At 36.9% G+C, this 18973-nt stretch overlaps 1 protein-coding gene across 1 annotated transcript in view; it reads right to left on the reverse strand.

Annotated features, from left to right (window-relative positions):
• The window catches only part of LOC101165845 (5-hydroxytryptamine receptor 2C-like), a 252916-nt gene that overhangs the window by 53021 nt on the left and 180922 nt on the right, over positions 1-18973 (reverse strand). The window contains exons 4-5 of the mRNA XM_020711729.2: positions 3072-3478; positions 2429-2859 (exon numbers count right to left, since the gene is read on the reverse strand). Coding sequence (XP_020567388.1) covers positions 2429-2840 — 412 coding nt within the window. The 5' untranslated portion in view covers positions 2841-2859; positions 3072-3478. The remainder of the gene's footprint in view (positions 1-2428; positions 2860-3071; positions 3479-18973) is intronic.

Raw genomic sequence — 18973 nt, forward strand, 5'->3', positions numbered from 1 at the left:
CTTTATTCATACCAAGGATTCTTAAGTCTGTCTGATAAAAGTTATGAACCGGATAATAATAAATTATGTAATTAAATGGTTACGGTAGAACTGGGGTGGGATTATATATATATATACAACACTACAACACTGCATCACTGGCCAAGAAAGCCCAACAATGCCTGTACTTCCTCCGCAAACTGAAGAGGGCCAGAGCTCCTCCCCCCATCATGCAGACCTTCTACAGGGGCGCCATCGAGAGCATCCTGACCAGCTGCATCACTGTGTGGTACGGAGCCTGCACCGCGTCCTGCCGGAAGACTCTGCTGCACATTGTGAAGACAGCTGAGAAGATTGTTGGTGTCCCTCTTACTGGCCTCTTGGACATTTTTCACTCCCGTCTCACCCGCAAAGCCATCAGGTTTGCAGGGGACCCCTCCCAGCCATCCCAGAGACACTTCAACCTGCTGCCATCAGGGAGGAGACTGCAAAGTCTCCAGGCCAGAACCAGCAGACTCAAGGACAGTTTCCTCCATCAGGCAATAAGGACACTCAACTCCCTCCCTGCCCTCCCCCCTCTGCCCCCTCCACTCCGTCCTACGAGCTCACATTGAAAACTTTCGCACCAGTTCAGAACACCATCTTCACCAAAGACTGCCATCATGACTTATCCAATTACTGTTCTTAGCACTGTTGTCACTTTAAACTGCCACTAACCATGTCATTGCTCTTTTGCACTGTTTAGATTACTGTTATTCTTCTTCTTATTACTGTCCTTTTATCTATTTTGTTTATGTTGTTTATTTATTATTTTATATGCTGCTTGCACTGTGGGGTGAGAGAAAAGCAATTTCATCTGTGCTGTATGTCTTGTGCATGCAGCATACTTGACAATAAAGCTGACTTTGACTTTGACTTTGATATAAATTCGCTTCCTTCCACTCCCTTTCAAGCCATAATTAATTTTATGTTTTATTATCCTTAGTTTGATTTGTCATTGTATGAACGTATAACTGATGATTGTAATGTTTTGTGTACTATTCTTATTTGATTGATTGCTTGAAATAAACAATTTCAAGTAAAAAAAATCAAATAATTTTACTCAGCAGCAATGGCACGTTGTGAGAGGTCTTGTTCATGCAGCTCAACCATACTGCCATGTTCAAAGAAATGTACCTTTTTTGTCTTTGCCATCAAGATATCTTGACAGGACAATTATTTAGAAAAAACATTTGAATGCTAGATTTTGGTGCAAATTCTTAATTTTGAAGGCTGTGGAATTAAACTTTCGATCAGCTTATGACCAATCCTTTTCATTTAAATTGTTATTCTCAATAATTGGCAGCTAAAAATGTGTTCTCTTACTCGTCTTTATTCTTTTTGCATTTTGAAGTTTTAAGCAGAACCCTTTTAAGGTCCAGCTGCAATAAATGCAATTTCTTGCATTTTTTAAACTGTTCCTTGGGTTTGGATCAGGATTGTATAGTGGAGTTTAGTAAAAATACACTTCAGGCAATGCAATAAATGCTCGTGAAGAATAACACAGCGTTTCCCCCCTTATTCACATTTTCACGGTTTCATGTATTCACAGATTTTTTTTTTCCAGATGAAAAAACACCACACTAAAGTTCATTTTAGTGAAAAAAAAGTTTTGAAAACAGTAAACAATTTGACAAAAAAAAAAAAAAATTAGTGTGAAATTAAGAACATTAAGAAAGACTGGCTGTAAAAAGTAATTTACTCTTCTGCCTAGTAAACAATTATTTTACTACCCTCGATAAGCTATGTTGTCTTGTATTATAGCATTGCATAACATGGTAGGATAAAAAATACAATAGTTTATTTTATCTTGGCATCCTTGTGTTAGTTATTGACATTCAACAGCAGTTTTAGTGGTGCTGCAGACGTGCTATATCTCCATGTAGCCAAAGCACTGCATCAGTGGCCTTCTCCATTGAGGCAATGCACCTGGGAACAATAAGAATACTGCCCTAAGACTGCACAAGGAAAACAAAGTAATTTTGCAAGCCTCAAAACTCCCTCGACACCAGTTTTAGCTAGTGTCTGTGGGACTAGCTTAAATGAGTCGGATCCAGTCTTTCCATTCGGTAACACACAGGAACACACAGAGCTAAAATAAGTCTGGTAACACAGGAAACTCCCAGAAGTCATTTCTCAATGCTCTAAAAAGTCAAAGCTGTTTTGAGCTACTGCACAATATGAGGTGGGTGGTTTTAACTTTGTGGCAGGTCAGACTGTTTTCAACAGTGTTTTTCTTAGAAAAGCATAATTTCCTATGGAGGCTTTTCTTAATTGAAGTGTACATTTCTGATTGCTTTGTTTAAGTCAGGCAGCAAAATTCATTTTATTTCTGTGTTCTGTGTATTTCAAATGCATACTGGTGAAATATAATGACAAAATGTTGTTTTTTTCAATGTTCTTCACTCACCATAGAGGATGTTGATAAGGGAGATGGGCATAACCAGGATTCCTACAAGCATGTCTGCAACTGCTAGTGACCTCAGAAAGAAGTTGGTGGCGTTTTGGAGCTTCTTCTCCAGCGACACTGCCAGGATCACCAGAATGTTTCCCCCAATCGTTAATGCAATGATGAAGAGGATGAGCAGCGCTGGCCAGTTCTTATCTTTGATGACATTCCTTGCGACAGCCTCTTGACTCGTAGAGTTTTCCAGATCCAAAGCCGTGGCCGCAGCACCGCCACTGGTGTCTCCTGCCTCCCATGGTAGGGATTGGTTGAGATCGAGGGGATTGTTGCTGGACCACTCCATTCGACCCCTGACTTCCAGAGATGAGGTGGTTGTGCTGAATCCTCCAAGAAGAGCTCTTGCTGGACCACCCATTCCACAGAAATATAGTCACCTTTTTGGAGAATAATAAAGTATGGATTCTTCTAGTTTATTTACCGCATACAAAAAAAGGCAGGGACAGCGATGTACTCTAGACTAAGAGAGATTTAATAGAATTCTTAAAAATTAGCAGGACAGCATTTGTGCTGAAAATAGGGGAAGATGGGAGACTTGATAGAAGGCAGGATGAGAGGAAAAGCAGGAAGAAAATACAAGTAATCTTACTTTTCTCTTGGATTGAAAGGATGTCTTGCTGGCTGCAGACAACCAGATTTTTGGGTGGATTGCTGTCTGAGGTTTGGAACTCCCGTTTTCTGCCAACAAGCCATTGGCAAAGGGTTCTTAAGGTGTTTTCTAAGCCAAAATGTCCCAACTAACTCCTTGGTTTCAAGGCACATGTCCTGCTTGTTAATAGAGACGTTTGGAGTCCCTATTTAACAGCTAAAAATGTATTAATTCAATTCTATGGCATGTTTCTTCGTGGCTTCTGTGTCCATCCCATTCCACTGCTAGTTAGCCAGAAAGAATTATTATGCTTCCATATTTGCATTTGTCTTTAAGTCTTTATTGCTCTGCTTTATGGTGTCCAAGTGGGCTCCTTCAGTCTGATTAGAGTTGATGATCCGGTCGAACTATAACAAGAATGAAGACAAAGAAAAATACATTATTTCTTTTTAAAAACTGTAACTTTTCCATCTAAAAATTTCATGTCTGAATCTTTAGAGCTTTACAACCAGTCAACTATCTTTGGGGCGATTTCATTTACCCTTTAACATCAGAGCTTTAGCTCCAGTGTTGACAGTCTTTCGACTACTGTAACCCTTCAACCCTTTATGCAATCAACATAACTGATTCTGAAGTGGAGAAAAGCAGCCTTGCGCTGGTATGCAACAATTTACAGTAGTGAAGTGCTTATGGAATTAACATAAATTTACAGATTCGGTAACACTTTATAATAAGAATCTTTAACGACATTAACAAAGATTAATGTATTTATAGGGTGTTAGTAAGACATTTAATAGGATTCATTAACAACCCCTGTTAACATATTAAAAGCATTAATGTTTACGGTTTTAGTAAGACATTTATTAGCATAATAGATGTCTCACACAAGCATGTTAATAAGCTTAATAAGATTCATTAACAATCTCTGTTGACAAATTCATAAGCAATTATTAATTTGTAAGATGCTAGTAGGATATTTATTAGCATTATAGATGTCTTGCAAATATCTGATAGTGTTAATATATGGAGAGAAATTAGACTCAGTCGGATTTGTGCGTGCGTAATTCTTGATTTGTGCGTAAATTAGGATTTGTGCATACATTTGGATTTGTGCGTGATTTGTTACTCATATAATACGTTTTGTGTATAAGTTAAAAAAATATAAAATGAAAAAAATACAAAATGCAATTTACGTATGCACAAATTTAAGATTACAACAGTTTGAAACTACTTACACACACACATCTTTAAAAAACACGCACAAATCCCTTGTTAGGCACACACGAAGCCAAAGTTACGCACGGATCTACTGTGAGACTGTTTTCACGTCTCACAAATTCGTCCGTAAGTGCTGCGTTTAAATACCAGTGGAATGCTCGGTCATTAGAATTTTCCTATCAGCCTTCCCTTCTACACCTATTTCCTTCAGTGGGTGTAGCAGGGCTTAAAAAAACTTTAAAGGAAAATAAAAATGATTATCTGAGAATATGACGTTCACTTTTCTAATATATATATTAAAAGTATATTATTCTCCGAGACACCGAATTGATACAAAATGCGTATCAGGAACGACCAGTAGGGGGCACTGTTTTTTTTCATCCGGAAAAATCAAAGGCAGTCAGACTGAGAGAGTCACAGGAAGAATGGCGGCCCATCTCGGTGGTCAGCGCCCCGAAGTAAGTAGCCTCTATGTTCAACATTAACATCTACTGTCTTCATGTATTGATAAAGTCATTGTCTGGGAAGGCTGATAGGAAGATTCTAATGACCGAGCATTCCACTGGTATTTAAACGCAGCACTTACAGACGAATTTGTGAGACGTGAAAACAGTCTCACGGTAGATCCGTGCGTAACTTTGGCTTCGTGTGTGCGTAACAAGGGATTTGTGCATGTTTTTTAAAGATGTGTGTGTGTAAGTAGTTTCAAACTGTTGTAATCTTAATTTGAGCATACGTAAATTGCATTTTGTATTTTTTTCATTTTATATTTTTTTAACTTATACACAAAATGTATTATGTGAGTAACAAATCACGCACAAATCCAAATGTATGCACAAATCCTAATTTACGCACGCACAAAGCAAGAATATGCATACACAAATCCTAATTTACGCACAAATCAAGAATTACGCACGCACAAATCTGACTGAGTCTAATTTCTCTCTATATTAATAAGATTCATTAACATCTATTGTCTAAACGGGCCAAATTAGTAAACTGCTTACAAATGTAAAGAAATTATTAACTTATTTTGTTAAAAGTTTGAGTGTTTTGCAACACATCTAAAGTGTGAGGTGTTTTAACCAAAAACAACCACAAATCATAAAGCTTGTCAAAAGAACTTTATATATAAAATTGCAACAGAAATATTTAAAAACATTGTGTTACAATGAAAAAATGTACAGTTTCAAACATGTAATAGAAACTAAAGAATATCACTTTCAAAATTTGAATAAAAATCAATATAAAAAGTGAGAAAAAACTTCAACATTTTCTTTGAGATTCTTCAAAATTAACAAATGTTTAAAAACAACTTTTCATATCCTGCCCTTGTCTATGGGCAGTAACTGCTCATTTGTTTTACATTGTTGGATTTTTTTCTCCAATTTCTTAATTGGCTTTTATTTCCTTCATGCCAGACCTAAAGAAACCACCCAGCTGGTCACTGGGCAAACTCTGAGTTTTTGTCTTGGTCTGTAATAGCAAGTTCTGCCACAGGAGCGTTGGTGACTTTTGTGTTTTGGTTCACCCCCCACTTTTTAAAAGCCTCAAGACAAGGTGAGTCCTTTTTTAAAGACCATTACAACTTTGATGTACCTCTCCACAATCTCATCATCTGGATCACAGGCTGAAACAAATACAAGAAATGTTTTATAATTATGCACTGTGCAGACTTTATGTCACATTAACTAGGAAACATTCAACCTTTAAGTAACATTAACACCAAACGTGCTGTGGATGACACATAAAAACAGCCTCTAACAATAAAATGCTAATCACCACAGTGGTTCGCAATTTCAGCCAAGGAAGTGTGCTGTCCTTCTTGATTTTTGGATCACTTACTTGGTTCTTCTGGAATAAAAAACAAGCTGGACAGCCCCCTAGAGGACAGTGATTGAGAAACCCTGGGATAACAATTTTTGTTCTGTCACCTCTTCCAGCAAAATAACATGTTTGAAGCTCAATCAGTCAAACACATTTTAGTTTTTTTTATTATTTCATCTTATTTTCTTAACTGGTGTTACCACAGACTACTAATCATAACATTAACCTTTTATTTTCTTGAATATAGAATATTATGTAAAATAACAGGTTTTGGGGTTTTCTTCCCACTTTCAATGTTATTCCTTCATTCAAAATGTGTCTGAAGTGGTTATCTATTTAACCGTTTCTTTTAAGCAGTTTCTAATTTCTCCTGGCCACAATATTATTTGAAGCACTCAGACACCAAGTTACACATTATTTTGTCTTGTTTCTCCTGAAAAGTAATCCACAACTCAAGTCAGCCACAACCTTTTGTATTTTTGTGTGAAGGAATGTTCAGAAGTTTTTTTTTGTAAAAGTTAAACTGATCTTAGTCAGATTGTCAAGAGTGGCCTAGTCAACTGCTGTATCCTGAATTTAGCAACATTTTGAGTAAAATGAAGTCAGTAAGATTAAGTCAGTAGAAAGTTCAATCAGTTCCACAATTTCATCTTTTTTAAACCCCACAAACATTGATATTTATTTCTTGAACTTATTCTTTTAATAAAGTTCTTTTAATTATTTTAATAAAGTTTTTTAAAAAGCTCTAAAGTACTAGAGTAAGCATACTCAACAGAATTATGCATCAAATACGTTTTTCTTTGTGCTGTTGCCTTTCATTTAAGGAACAGAAACCAGCAAATATTTTACAAGGCTGCAAAAAACCTCTGGACTTAGTAGGCACGGGCCGCACAGACGATTGCTCGGGGCGCAAATTTAAAGGGGGTGTGCTTGGAAACAAGAAAATAATCATTCTGCGCAAGTATTGGTTTTCTATTATCTGTTATATCACAGAGTTTGGAATGGCCTGAAACCTGCAATTGTCGCCCTCTGCAGCTGCACACACTCCTGTCCTAGAGAAGGTGCCGCCAACGTTTTTGAAGATAAAGGGGAGGTTTGGAGGGCCCAGGCTGCGAGGTGAAAGGGTTAAAGGAGCACAGACTTGTTTGGGCAACACCTGGATCGTGCCTATAGATTACTCAGCTCATGCTAATAATGTCATTCTTTCTCAACTATTTTAGACATTTTTTATGAAGTCTTTATTTTCCATATAAAATGTATTTTTTATGTCTGCCTGTCGTTTAGTTGGTGTTACAACCTATTTGACATAAAGACAGCATGTAAGGCAGGCAGAAGAACAGCTTCCCTTTTTGAGATAAGAAGTCAACAATAGATAATTTGTTTCTGAATGTATTGAGGTTTTTGGTGGATTTTTACTGTTGATGTTGCACAAAATTAGGAAAATGTCAAGTATTTTTGCATTTCCCAGTGACGAGTTATATGATTTCGTTTTTAATGTTTTATAAGACCTAAAAATGGTATTCACAATAAAAGATCCAATCCCTCTGATACGTTTCACAAAGGAAACTGAATGATTTGATTTGTTATTTGTTATTATTTATATTTCCAGGCTTTGTTTGATTTGTTCAGCATCAAATTGATATTTGTATAATTTTGACTGAATATATTTTTATGGAGAGCGAGATTTTATATTTTATTTAAGGTTAAATTTGGTTCACTCTTGATTAATATTTATGTCTGTTTTTAATTCATATTTATGTTCAAAAAGTTAAGTTTTAAAGGTTTAAAGGTTTAGCTTTATTGCTTTTAATAAATATTGATCTTGTTCAGCCTGCAACCTAAAGTGTGTTTTGGATTTAGGCTGTTACGGCTGTGGCCGTGTTTGGTTTTGTTTAGTACTGTTTGTTCTGTGTTTTGTGTATTTGATTTGAATCAGAGTGGGACTTGTGTTTTTTGTGGATCTGTGTTTGTATGTGTGTGATTATTTTCAGGTGTGCTGGAAAGGGTGTGGCCTCCAATTGGACCAGAGCTGGTTCAGGCAGCCTCAAAAGCACCATTTGGACCTCCAGCCTGTGAGAAGGGTGCCTTGCAGCAACCAGTCTCCATTGCAGCAACCAGTCTCCATTGCAGCAACCAGTCTCCATTGCAGTTTAAAAGATTAACTAAACCTCAAACCCAGCAACCAATAGAACTGGTTTGCACACCTAAATGTAATGAGTTTGCTGTATTTTTTAATGACAAGGTTCAGGGCATTAAAAAAGCCATCAACTCCACAACACATTTAACTATCCAACGGCCACCTACTCACTCTAAGGTGACTCACTTTGTACCTGTCACTGACCAAACTGTCCAAGAGACCATCACCCATCTGAGCTCGTCTACATGCTGCCTTGATGTGTTACCCACTAGATTTCTAATGTCTGTCCTGAACAGTGTGTTGCCACTAATTACTCAAATAGTTATCATGTCTCTTCAATCTGGAATATTTCCAGAGGCCTTAAAAACTGCAGTCACTAAACCCCTCCTGAAGAAGAGCGGTCTTGATCCCACTGTACTGAATAATTACAGACCTATCTCTAATCTGCCATTTTTAGGAAACGTCCTTGAAAAAGTTGTCTACCAACAGCTCACTGACTTTCTCTTTTTAAACAATTCATTTGATGTTTTCCAGTCAGGTTTTAGACCCCATCATAGCACAGAAACTGCTCTTATTAAGGTAACCAATGACATCCGCCTGAACACTGATGATGGCAAAGTCTCTGTATTAATCCTGCTAGACCTGAGCGCTGCCTTTGATACTGTTGATCATGGGATCCTTTTGCAAAGACTCCAAGACTGGGTTGGCATCTCTGGATCTGCCCTAAGTTGGCTCAAGTCTTATCTAGAAGACAGGAAATACTTTGCTGAAATTGGGAGTTGTGTCTCAGACTACATGGCCTTGACTTGTGGTGTGCCCCATGGATCGATCCTGGGACCCCTTCTGTTCAACCTGTACATGCTGCCACTAGGGCAGTTAATACGCAGTAATAACATATCTTATCACAACTATGCAGATGATACTCAGATCTATGTGTCACTGACAACAGGTGAATATGGGCCGGTGGATTCACTCAGCCACTGCCTCCAACAGATCAGTGCGTGGATGCAGAACAACTTTCTCCAGCTAAACTCAAACAAGACCGAAGTTATTATTTTTGGCCCACAGAAACAAAGAGAAAGTATCAGCAGCTACCTTCATTCTCTGTCTCTTAAACCCTCAAATCAAGTCAGAAATCTAGGGGTAATCATGGACTCTGACCTGAACTTTAACAGCCATATCAAGTCAGTAACATCAGCGGCATTTTACCATCTGAAAAACATTGCCAAAATCAAAAACATAATGTCAAAGCCAGACCTGGAGATACTTATTCATGCATTTGTCTCCAGCAGGTTAGACTACTGTAACGGCCTGCTCACCGGCCTCTCCAAACGAGCTGTAAAACAGCTTCAGTACATCCAGAATGCTGCTGCTCGAGTCCTGACCAGAACCAGGAAGTATGATCACATTAGTCCTGTGCTCAGGTATCTGCACTGGCTCCCTGTACCTCAAAGAATAGACTTCAAAGCAGCTCTGCTTGTGTACAAGTCTCTCCATGGCCACGCACCACAGTACATCTCTGACATGTTAGTGCCATATGAACCATCTCGTACTCTGAGGACCTCAGGGGCCGGCCTCCTGTTGATTCCCAGAGTCAGAACTAAACAAGGGGAATCAGCGTTTCAATATTCTGCAGCTAAAATCTGGAACAGCCTCCCTGAAGTCGTAAGACAGGCCTCTTCTGTGTTCATGTTCAAATCTAGACTTAAAACATTTCTGTTTAGCCGTGTGTATGACTGAAAGGTCCTATCTGCAATTTTCTTTCCTTTCCTTCCTTTCTTTTTAAATCCATTTTCAAATTTTTTCTTTTCTTTAAAAGTAAATTTTACGTTGATTATTTCTATGATGTATTGTTATTTTAATGCATTTTTCTGTTTTGTGAAGCACCTTGAATTACTTTGTGTACGAATTGTGCTATACAAATAAACTTGCCTTGCTTTGCCTTGCAGCAAGCAGTCTCCATTGCAGCTTGGCCCTCTTCTCTGTTTTGTTTTGGACTTCTCCACTTGTTTAGTTTGTGTTGCACTTTGTTTTGTAGTCCTTCGTAGTTTTGTCTGTGCCCCCTCTGTTTAGGCTTTTGGTTTATAGTTATGTTAAGTGAAGCTGTAGGGGTGAACTGCCATTTTCTTTAGTACATGCTTTCTCCTGTTTTTGTTAGTCTAGGGAGGTTAGTGTTTGTCTTTGTTTTCCCTTTTCCTTTGCACAGGTAAGAAAACAAGATTTCAGTTAGGTGGGGTTTTCACCCTGAAGCCTTTTTGCTTCACTTTTAGTTATTGGTGGTTGTTTATTTATTTGTAAATAAATTTGTTATATTTTATGTAGACATTCGTTTGGTGTGTGTGTTAATTTAAATTCAGTAGCCACAACTTTACTTTTTTATGTTATGGCCCCCTAGGTACCCCTAGATACAGAAGGCGGCGTAACATAGGCCCCCTGTGCGACTGAGTTTGAAGCAACTGTATTACAAGTATAAAAATTCATACTTATTTTTGTGTAAAATGGGCTAATAAAGATAGGGAATGCAAAAGGATGTCATCAAATTGTGTGTGTGGGAAGGGGGGTGTTAAGAAAAAGTGTAAAGTCTAGTAGATACATGTCCCTTTTGGGCTGGATGCAGTTCATATTTAGGTGTGGGACTCTCATAATACACTGCATCAATCTCAAGGTGGTTCACCTACAACTAGTGGCTGTACACTTGCTTTTTCTGGTGGCCAGTTAAAGCTGTTTTGTAATCTATAGCCATTTAAAGGCAATTGTTTTGTTGAGCTGTGCAGCTTCCCTGGCATTAACGCAGAGGAAAAAATGCGACAGATGCATGGCCATTTTTAGCCACTCTGGCATATTTGTTTCATGGTACGCTTCTTTCTTGAGTCCCTATAACGGCCAACAGAAAAATACAAAAACTGGAGAGAAAAGGGAGGGAAAAAGAAAATTGTATTTCCAGACACGCTCAACGTGATGATGTCATATGCAATATCTGCTTAACAACTAGCACCCCTAATGGTAAAAAAAAAACCACTTTAATTTCTCTGACAGATCAAAATATTTTAAATAGATTTTACATAGTAATCCAACAGTTTTATCTCTGCTATGACAGTGGATTACTTTTTGAAATTTGGACACATTTACCAAGGTTGATTTGACTGAACTAAAATGTATCTAAACCTATGCAATATAATAAAAATAAGCACCACAATGCTAATTACATCACTGGTTAGAGCTAAATTTGTTGAAATTTACTAGTTTAGACTGGGTTTTAATCCAATTTGCTTCTCAATGATTCGCATGGTTGTTCTGGTCCTGAATTACACCTTGATGTGGCTTAGTGTGGAGCACTTAGTGGCCATTAAGAGTAAAAATGTCAGAGTTTATCTTTTGCCTATAATAAATGTATTAATTTATTGTAATTGTATCCCTTGTTTCTTTACCCAGTGCATGAATTGTGAGCTGTGGAACGTATTAGATTGAAAAATGGACAACTCATTGGTGGACAACATGAATTTGTTGTCATTGATGAGAGTCACTTCATACATAAAGAAAGGTAAAGACGATGCAGTATTTATTGTGTAATTAAGTGTTTGTGTGTGTGTGTCATTCAAACTTGTTAACTTACCAACTTCTTAACTACCCCAACAAATATGCTTGAGTTTAACTAATAGTTAGGCCAAGCATTTCAAAATTTTTGAATGTGGATCATTTTGAACCATATCATTATATCATCTGATCCTATTCTATGGATCACAGAACATTATCTTTTAATAATGAGTACGAAAAATGATGACTAATTATCAAATCCTTATCAAGTATTTGGATATATACCGAATATCTCAATATTTTTTTCTGATCAGTTAGCTATGTTCTTTTTTACATGTGAAAAGTGTTTATGAGCCAGGCATTTGAATAAACTGTATCTACTTAAATCATTTTTTCCTTCTCTATTTGTTCAAACAGTATCAAGTCTATCGCCATATCCATAGATATTTCAGTTTGACTTTTCTTTACTATAGCTAATTCTTCGTTCTCATTAACATCTTTAAGAAACATAGATTGTAGGATTTTGGCCAGATTGTGCTTCTCATGGTTACTATCCATTGAATTAGCCATTTTTGCCCCAACAACTTTGAGACCTTCTGTGCAAAATTGTGTTCACACTGACCAGGATTTCCGTGTCAGTGGCCTCCATACCGGTTTACCAATGCATTTCAAAATAAATAAACCTGATACCTCAACATCATCTGCATCTTCCACGCATTGTAAACAAGATATATAATCAATTCTTTTATGTAGTGATGAGGCTAAAAACCTTCAGCAGTACCTCCTACTAATACTGTATACGTGTCTGGAGTGTTAAGTTTATGAACACATTTTTGGACAAGTCTCGAGCAACTAATTTGTGAGGGTTAAATTGCATTTGGTGTGAACACAGCATTAAAGAGTTAAGTTGAATCTAGCGAATGACAGAAATTTCAATCCAAATGTTACTGGTGTCTTCTCCCCTCTGAGACTATTTTTAATGAAATGTGTTTGCAAAACCACGTACAAAGTGATTTATTTGCCTCTTTACTTTCACTTCTTCCTTTTTTTTTAACTTTGATTAAATCCTCCCCTTTACCTTGGGAGTCTCCATAAACCCACCCACTTCATTCCCTTTTTTTTTCCTTTACCCTTGCTGTGCTGATTCCCTGCAGTGATTCTACCCTATGCTCCAATAAATTACGACGTTGTCGTAACCCCTAATAAAACGCTTATGAGAGAAAGCAAATGCGTGCATCAAAACTGCAGTGGTCTAAAATAAACTGAAGAACCTAAAGTGAAACATGAGCTTGAATGTTTGCTGTCACATTTGAGTATCTGCTAGACAAAGTGCAGGCTGTGCTCTCTGTTTATTCCAACCACTTAGTCAGTGTACTGATTTAACATCTTATAAATGCCTTTGAGGAAAAGTAAAGGAACCCAAGTGCTCGCGTGTGTAAGTAAGCATGTTTGCAAACATACATCTTTGCCTGTAACAGTGAGCAACAGAGTGGGCCATTGTAAAGCAATTGAGAGTGGGCATGAAAAGTGAATGAGTCCATGTGCTGCCTTTTGAGGCTTTCACTCTTGTGTGTGTGTGTCTCTGTGTGTGACTGAGATAAAACGCCAGCACATCTCTAGACAGAGGGAGGCCTCCAGCTAAGGTTGCTTAATGGGCAGTGAGTATCTGAGAGATCAAGGAGAATGCAGCAGGAGATCACTGCCTGTGTTCTTGTTCTTGTTCATACACTATAGAGATAAAATCCACTCAAAGCCCTTTGCTAGAGTTAAAATTTTTTCAAGTGTCTAAGTGCTGTAATTTGCCTTGTTTATGAATGCAAATGACGCATCTCAGAGTGATAGCATACAAACATAATTCATTTGGCTTATTAATGTGTGGTGCTGGGTTTACTGCACGTCAATTTTTTGTTACCGATGTCGTTTGCTAAAGGACAAAATAAAACTCTATCAGCGAACTAATCTGATGATTAATGATTACCTTTGGGGTTAGATAATTAGCTTGATTGGTGTAATGCTTTCATGTTAACATGCAAATGAACCATGCGCGATTTCTGAGCAGCATCTCTGATGGCAAATCCATGGTAGTGATGAAACAGCATGAAACACTGAATAACTGCATACTACAGGTCATACAGTTTATATGATTCTATAGAAAAAAAAAAACGGTTGATGAACCAGTGACAGACTAAAATTTCATTAGAAAATAACTTTGTCAAGGAATACACCCAGCAGCTTTAATATAAGAGACTTCAACTAAGGATAAATTCAATTTGATAAATTTCTGGGCTTTTTCTTTATCAGTACATGTGTTTTAAAGATAATTTTACTGTTAATTTTTGTTACTAATTTTTGTGGTTGCAAACATAGAAATAGGCAAACCCTGAAGTAATTCAAAAATGAATAAAACATAACTAATTTGTGTTTATAAGACACATTAGACATTAAAACCAATTTCCTGTTGATCAGATTATTTAATCCTATTTAACCATTTTTATCATATTTGATATATTCACTTCTGAGAACCCTAACTCACTAGCATGATCCAAACTTCCTAAACTTGTTGTATAAAACAGTGTTTTTCAACCTTTTTTGAGCCAAGGCACACTTTATCCTTGACAAAAATCCCACGGCAAACCAGCATCCAAAAATTAAAAAAGGAGAAACTCTATAGTCTGTATTGAGGTTCATTCCCTCCGCAACTTTTTTATTACAAGTTTTAATAAAAGTCAAGATAGTTTTTAGTAATAATTTTCAAGTAAATTATTTGACATTTTACCTTGGTCGTTGTTTTTCCCTTCAGTTTATTAACATGCATTTTTATGTAACCTCACAAAAAACCAAATATAGTCTTTCTGAATTGTGATTTTTTTTCAATGGTGGTGCAAAGGCAACTGTAATTGTTGAACAATTATATGATCATAATATGTTAAGTAAATTTTACACAAAAAGACTGTTATATGTTACATGTTAAAAATGTGTAGATCAAATTTGAAATAGTGGGTTAATAATGTGCTCTTTTCCTGAACCCACATGTAAATATTTTTGCATCTGACACTAACATTGTTGTTAGCAGAAACTTAACAAATCACCAAATGTATCATAATTAATGCCATCTTCATTGCATGACAAAAATGATTTTTTTTATGTCCATTTTTTTTAAAAAAACATCTGAATTTCAAAACATCTGAATTTTCTGTCAATTCTTTTATGTTGAGGGCTTTAAAGCAGGATTTTTCCATGATTTTTTTTGCAGTAGCTTAGTGGTTAATAAGTCACTGTAAAGAGTTGCTCACCCATTTGTATGCAAAATTATTGTAAAATGTATGTAAAAGTGTGTCAGAGGTGTGGCACCTATTGGGTTTGGCAGGCGAGGGCAGTGCCTTGCAACCGCTGTCAGGGCACATCTAGCAACTGTCATCAGGCGTGTCAGTATCAGCCTACAGGATCGGACATGCGGTGACGTAGACTCATTCATAAGGTGGCTGCCATTAGAGAATGTTATGCTGTGTTCACGGTCAGCGTGATTTGCATGTCAGATTCGTGTCAGCAATTTTGCTGCTGGATCTGTTTATTCGCAGAATGTCTCTGGTCCCCCACAAATAACATTGTACTGCCTTGGTGAAAATGAAAAAATATATATTAAAGTTCAGGTCACCCAACGGGCTGTCACCCCAATGCTGCAGCTGCTCCCCCGTCTTCCCGCCAGCCAGCCTTTTAGGCTTGGCGTGGCTGATCCTATGAGCTGATCAAGTCCTTGAACATGTTACAAATCCAAAGATTTGTAGAGATTTATGAGTCTCTGATTTATAGATGCGACGCAACAACCTCACTAAAGATCTGACGTGAATTTGCCCGAATCGATGTTCTGCAGGATCGACACGCTGTACCTGGTGCCGCCCCTGTTTTACAAGGTTAAGAAATCAATAAATGTACTGAAGGAAAACAAGATTTTAGCTCATTTTTAAGGTCTTCATCGATTTTTACTTTGTTCAGCAAGTATATGCAAGTAAATTCACAAAGTTGGATTGGTGTAAGTAGCCAGATATTCTTTTTAATTCTCCAGTATTCTACAAATCTTTTTTTTGACAGTGGTAATCTTAACTAAATGCCTACTTACTAAGCCAAAAACACCTTACTGCTTCCAAAGGATTTAGGAGAGTGAGTATCTGCCAAGTGCTGCTAATCTGCTAAGCATTTAATTTATTAACAAATGAGGCTACAGTGAAACCAGAAAGCCGGGCAACATTCCGATGTTTACAGAAACAATATTTTTGAGAAAAGACATAAAAAAAATCATCTTTAAGGGATTTAAGTGTTGCTCTTCCTTATCATTTTAGAATTACAGATCCTTTAAACCTAAGAAGATCTAAAAACAAAAACACAAGAAACTTCACATATTCCTTGTGATGTTCAAAAAAAAAAAAGAGAACAGAAACAGATAACGGCAGAATGATTGTCCAAGATGATGTTACACCATAAACTGTGCAACAGAAGGTGAAAGCCTGTCAGTGTTCTGATGGCTTCGTTCAATTTGTTACACCCTCTAAAACAATGAAAAACTACTGCAGGAAGAGAAACTTGGAATTCTGAGTTCTTGAATGAAGCTCATTTGAAACACCTATAAACTGTCTCCTAAAAATCATCCAGTACCTTCCAGAGTTGGACTTTTGACATTTATTTAAACCTGAAAGATCATCTGTCGCCCCCAACAATTAGCTTTATGTTTTTGAGATTTCTTTTCCCTTAGAAATGTAAAAAAGAATTTGTTTTCAACCATTTTGAGGATGTTTACAGAGAAGATGGAGACTTCAATCTTGGGCTTTTTTTTCCATACTTACTGCAGCTAATCTGTCCCTGATTAAGGCCGGCTACGTCCTTTACTACTGTTCCCTTGAGGATGTTATGTTCTATAAATAACCTGTAATAGGTGAAGTCTGCCAAGTAAATTTACAGATGTTTTAATGCTGCAAAACTCTTCACCATAGACTTTCTACACTTTTCTAGACAGACATAAACATTTTCACATATTTCATGCTGGTTTAATTTCTCAAAGCTCAAACCTTCATTGTAAACCAAATCCCGTTGTATAGAATGAAAACAAAGATCTGATCGGGATAAAAGATTTATTTAGACTTGGAGAGCTGAATGCCTTCTGTATAGGAGATGTGACAGAGGAGATTGATTGGCAAGATCTACAGCCAATTAGGACACAGATTAAAAAAGAAAAAGAAAAGAACTGCAAAATTGCACTGAAGAAAATCTACAAAACAAGACTGCAAAAGGTGAACTGTAGTATAGGGAACACTGCATTCAGTAATAGGAAGTAAATTGTACCAGCTCTGAAGTCTGAGATGAGATGAATCTTACCTGCTGAAAGTGCAAAACTAATACATATAAATTTCCACTTCATCTTGTTTTTGATTTACAAGATAACAAGTAGATTAGATTAGATTAGATTAGGCATACACTTTCAGTTTGGTTCTCTTTGTCCTTGAGAACTGTTATTTGTTTGTTAAATGAAACAGATGTTAGTGGTTTTCTGGGGATGCAGTTTGAATGAGCAAAAGTGCTTTATTTCACTGATTTTCTTGATGCTCAGTTGATGCTCATCCAACTCTTTTGCCTAAAAGAAAAAAAGCAACACATTGAACATTGGATGTCTGGCAGAGATTCAGATCATGTCTGATCTTTTGCATTCTTTGATCAGAGACCACTTCTGGATGTCTCAATATGTTTGGTTCTGAATGTGAAAACGCTACATTTTACATTAAACTTTTATTTATTAACCTTACTCAATGTAAAAATGTATTATTTTTTTCAATGAAAAGATGGTATTTTGCTATTTTTATTTTCATGTTTTTTTTTTTATAATTACTTTTAAGGCTGTGCATAAACAAATTATAAGGATCTGAATCAGTGGTACTGGTTAAGGCAGCAACTAATTTTACCCCAACAAGTTAACGCTAGCCTTTCTTTCTGTACTGCAGATACTATAACTCAACATTTCTTACTCTTACACAAGTTTTATGTCAAACTATTTTAAAACAACTAGCTAATGACCTGTCTAATGTGGGCATTGAGAAGGTGTAGTGCATTGTGGGAGATGACATTTTCTGTAGCTGTTCAGGACTATTTCTTGTTGAGTCAGATCAAGGAGGCTATTTTTTTCATTCTAATTTTAGTGATTTCTTGTGTTGTTGTTGAAGTGTGGTCATTTTACAATCTTCCTAATATTTATTGAGATAGCAGTTAAGTTTGTCAAATTATGTTAGTTTTTTTTTGACTTAACTAAGTGAATCTTCAAAAATCAATAAAACCATTTAGATTTATGAGTTGCAGAAACATCAAAGTATTACTGCTTCTTGTACTCCCCTTCTTGTACCAAGCTGCACATGTGTGTCTTTTACCCCGAGGTTTCAGTTTCATCTACAGTAGGTTTAAGAAGGGACTGTGACAACAAATGTCACAAGGAATTCGAATGTGTTCTTGAAAAGATGTTTATGACTACATTTGAACTATTAGCACATGAACAGAGGTCTCATGGACGTACGTCATAGAGGGTTGGTGGGTGTTGGGAAATAGATCATAACCCTTGTGCTATCCTAGGCACTTTAACATTGGGAGTTGGGTCATCTAGACCCACTAGACAGTGTGCTGAACCTTTTTTCTTCAATGTGAACCTTGTGAACCTCACTGGTGTCCATGGATTACATGAAATCCTCTCCACCTTTGTCATGGTAGGGAGAACACGTCAATGTAAGGGTGGGGACATAGGATAGCACAAGGGTTAAATGAAGTAACACTTCTCACTTTGGGGAAACCAGCATCGAAAACATCTTGCTTGGACAGGTCTGTGTGCACTGATAACATGATTTAAATTCTCCATTTGTTTTTTCCTTAAAGATGCATGTTTTGCATTGTTGCGTGGGCTTGTGATTGATCTTAATCCTAGTTATTTGTTTTTGTCTTGGATCACCTTGTACATCTTTGGTGACTCACTGGGTTTTAGGCATCTAACACATGAATACTATAAAAGACTAATCCTTGATTACTTCATCACATACATTAATGACCTTTTTTCTTTAGTTCACGGTTGGAGTTAGGGGGCATCATTTAAGTAGAATGCAGCTGCACAGATGTAACAGGCAGTTTACACGCTGAATTGGCTGACTCTCTATCATGAATC

Source organism: Oryzias latipes, chromosome 18, assembly GCF_002234675.1.
Source record: "Oryzias latipes chromosome 18, ASM223467v1".
In the NCBI taxonomy this organism is placed as follows: domain Eukaryota; kingdom Metazoa; phylum Chordata; class Actinopteri; order Beloniformes; family Adrianichthyidae; genus Oryzias; species Oryzias latipes.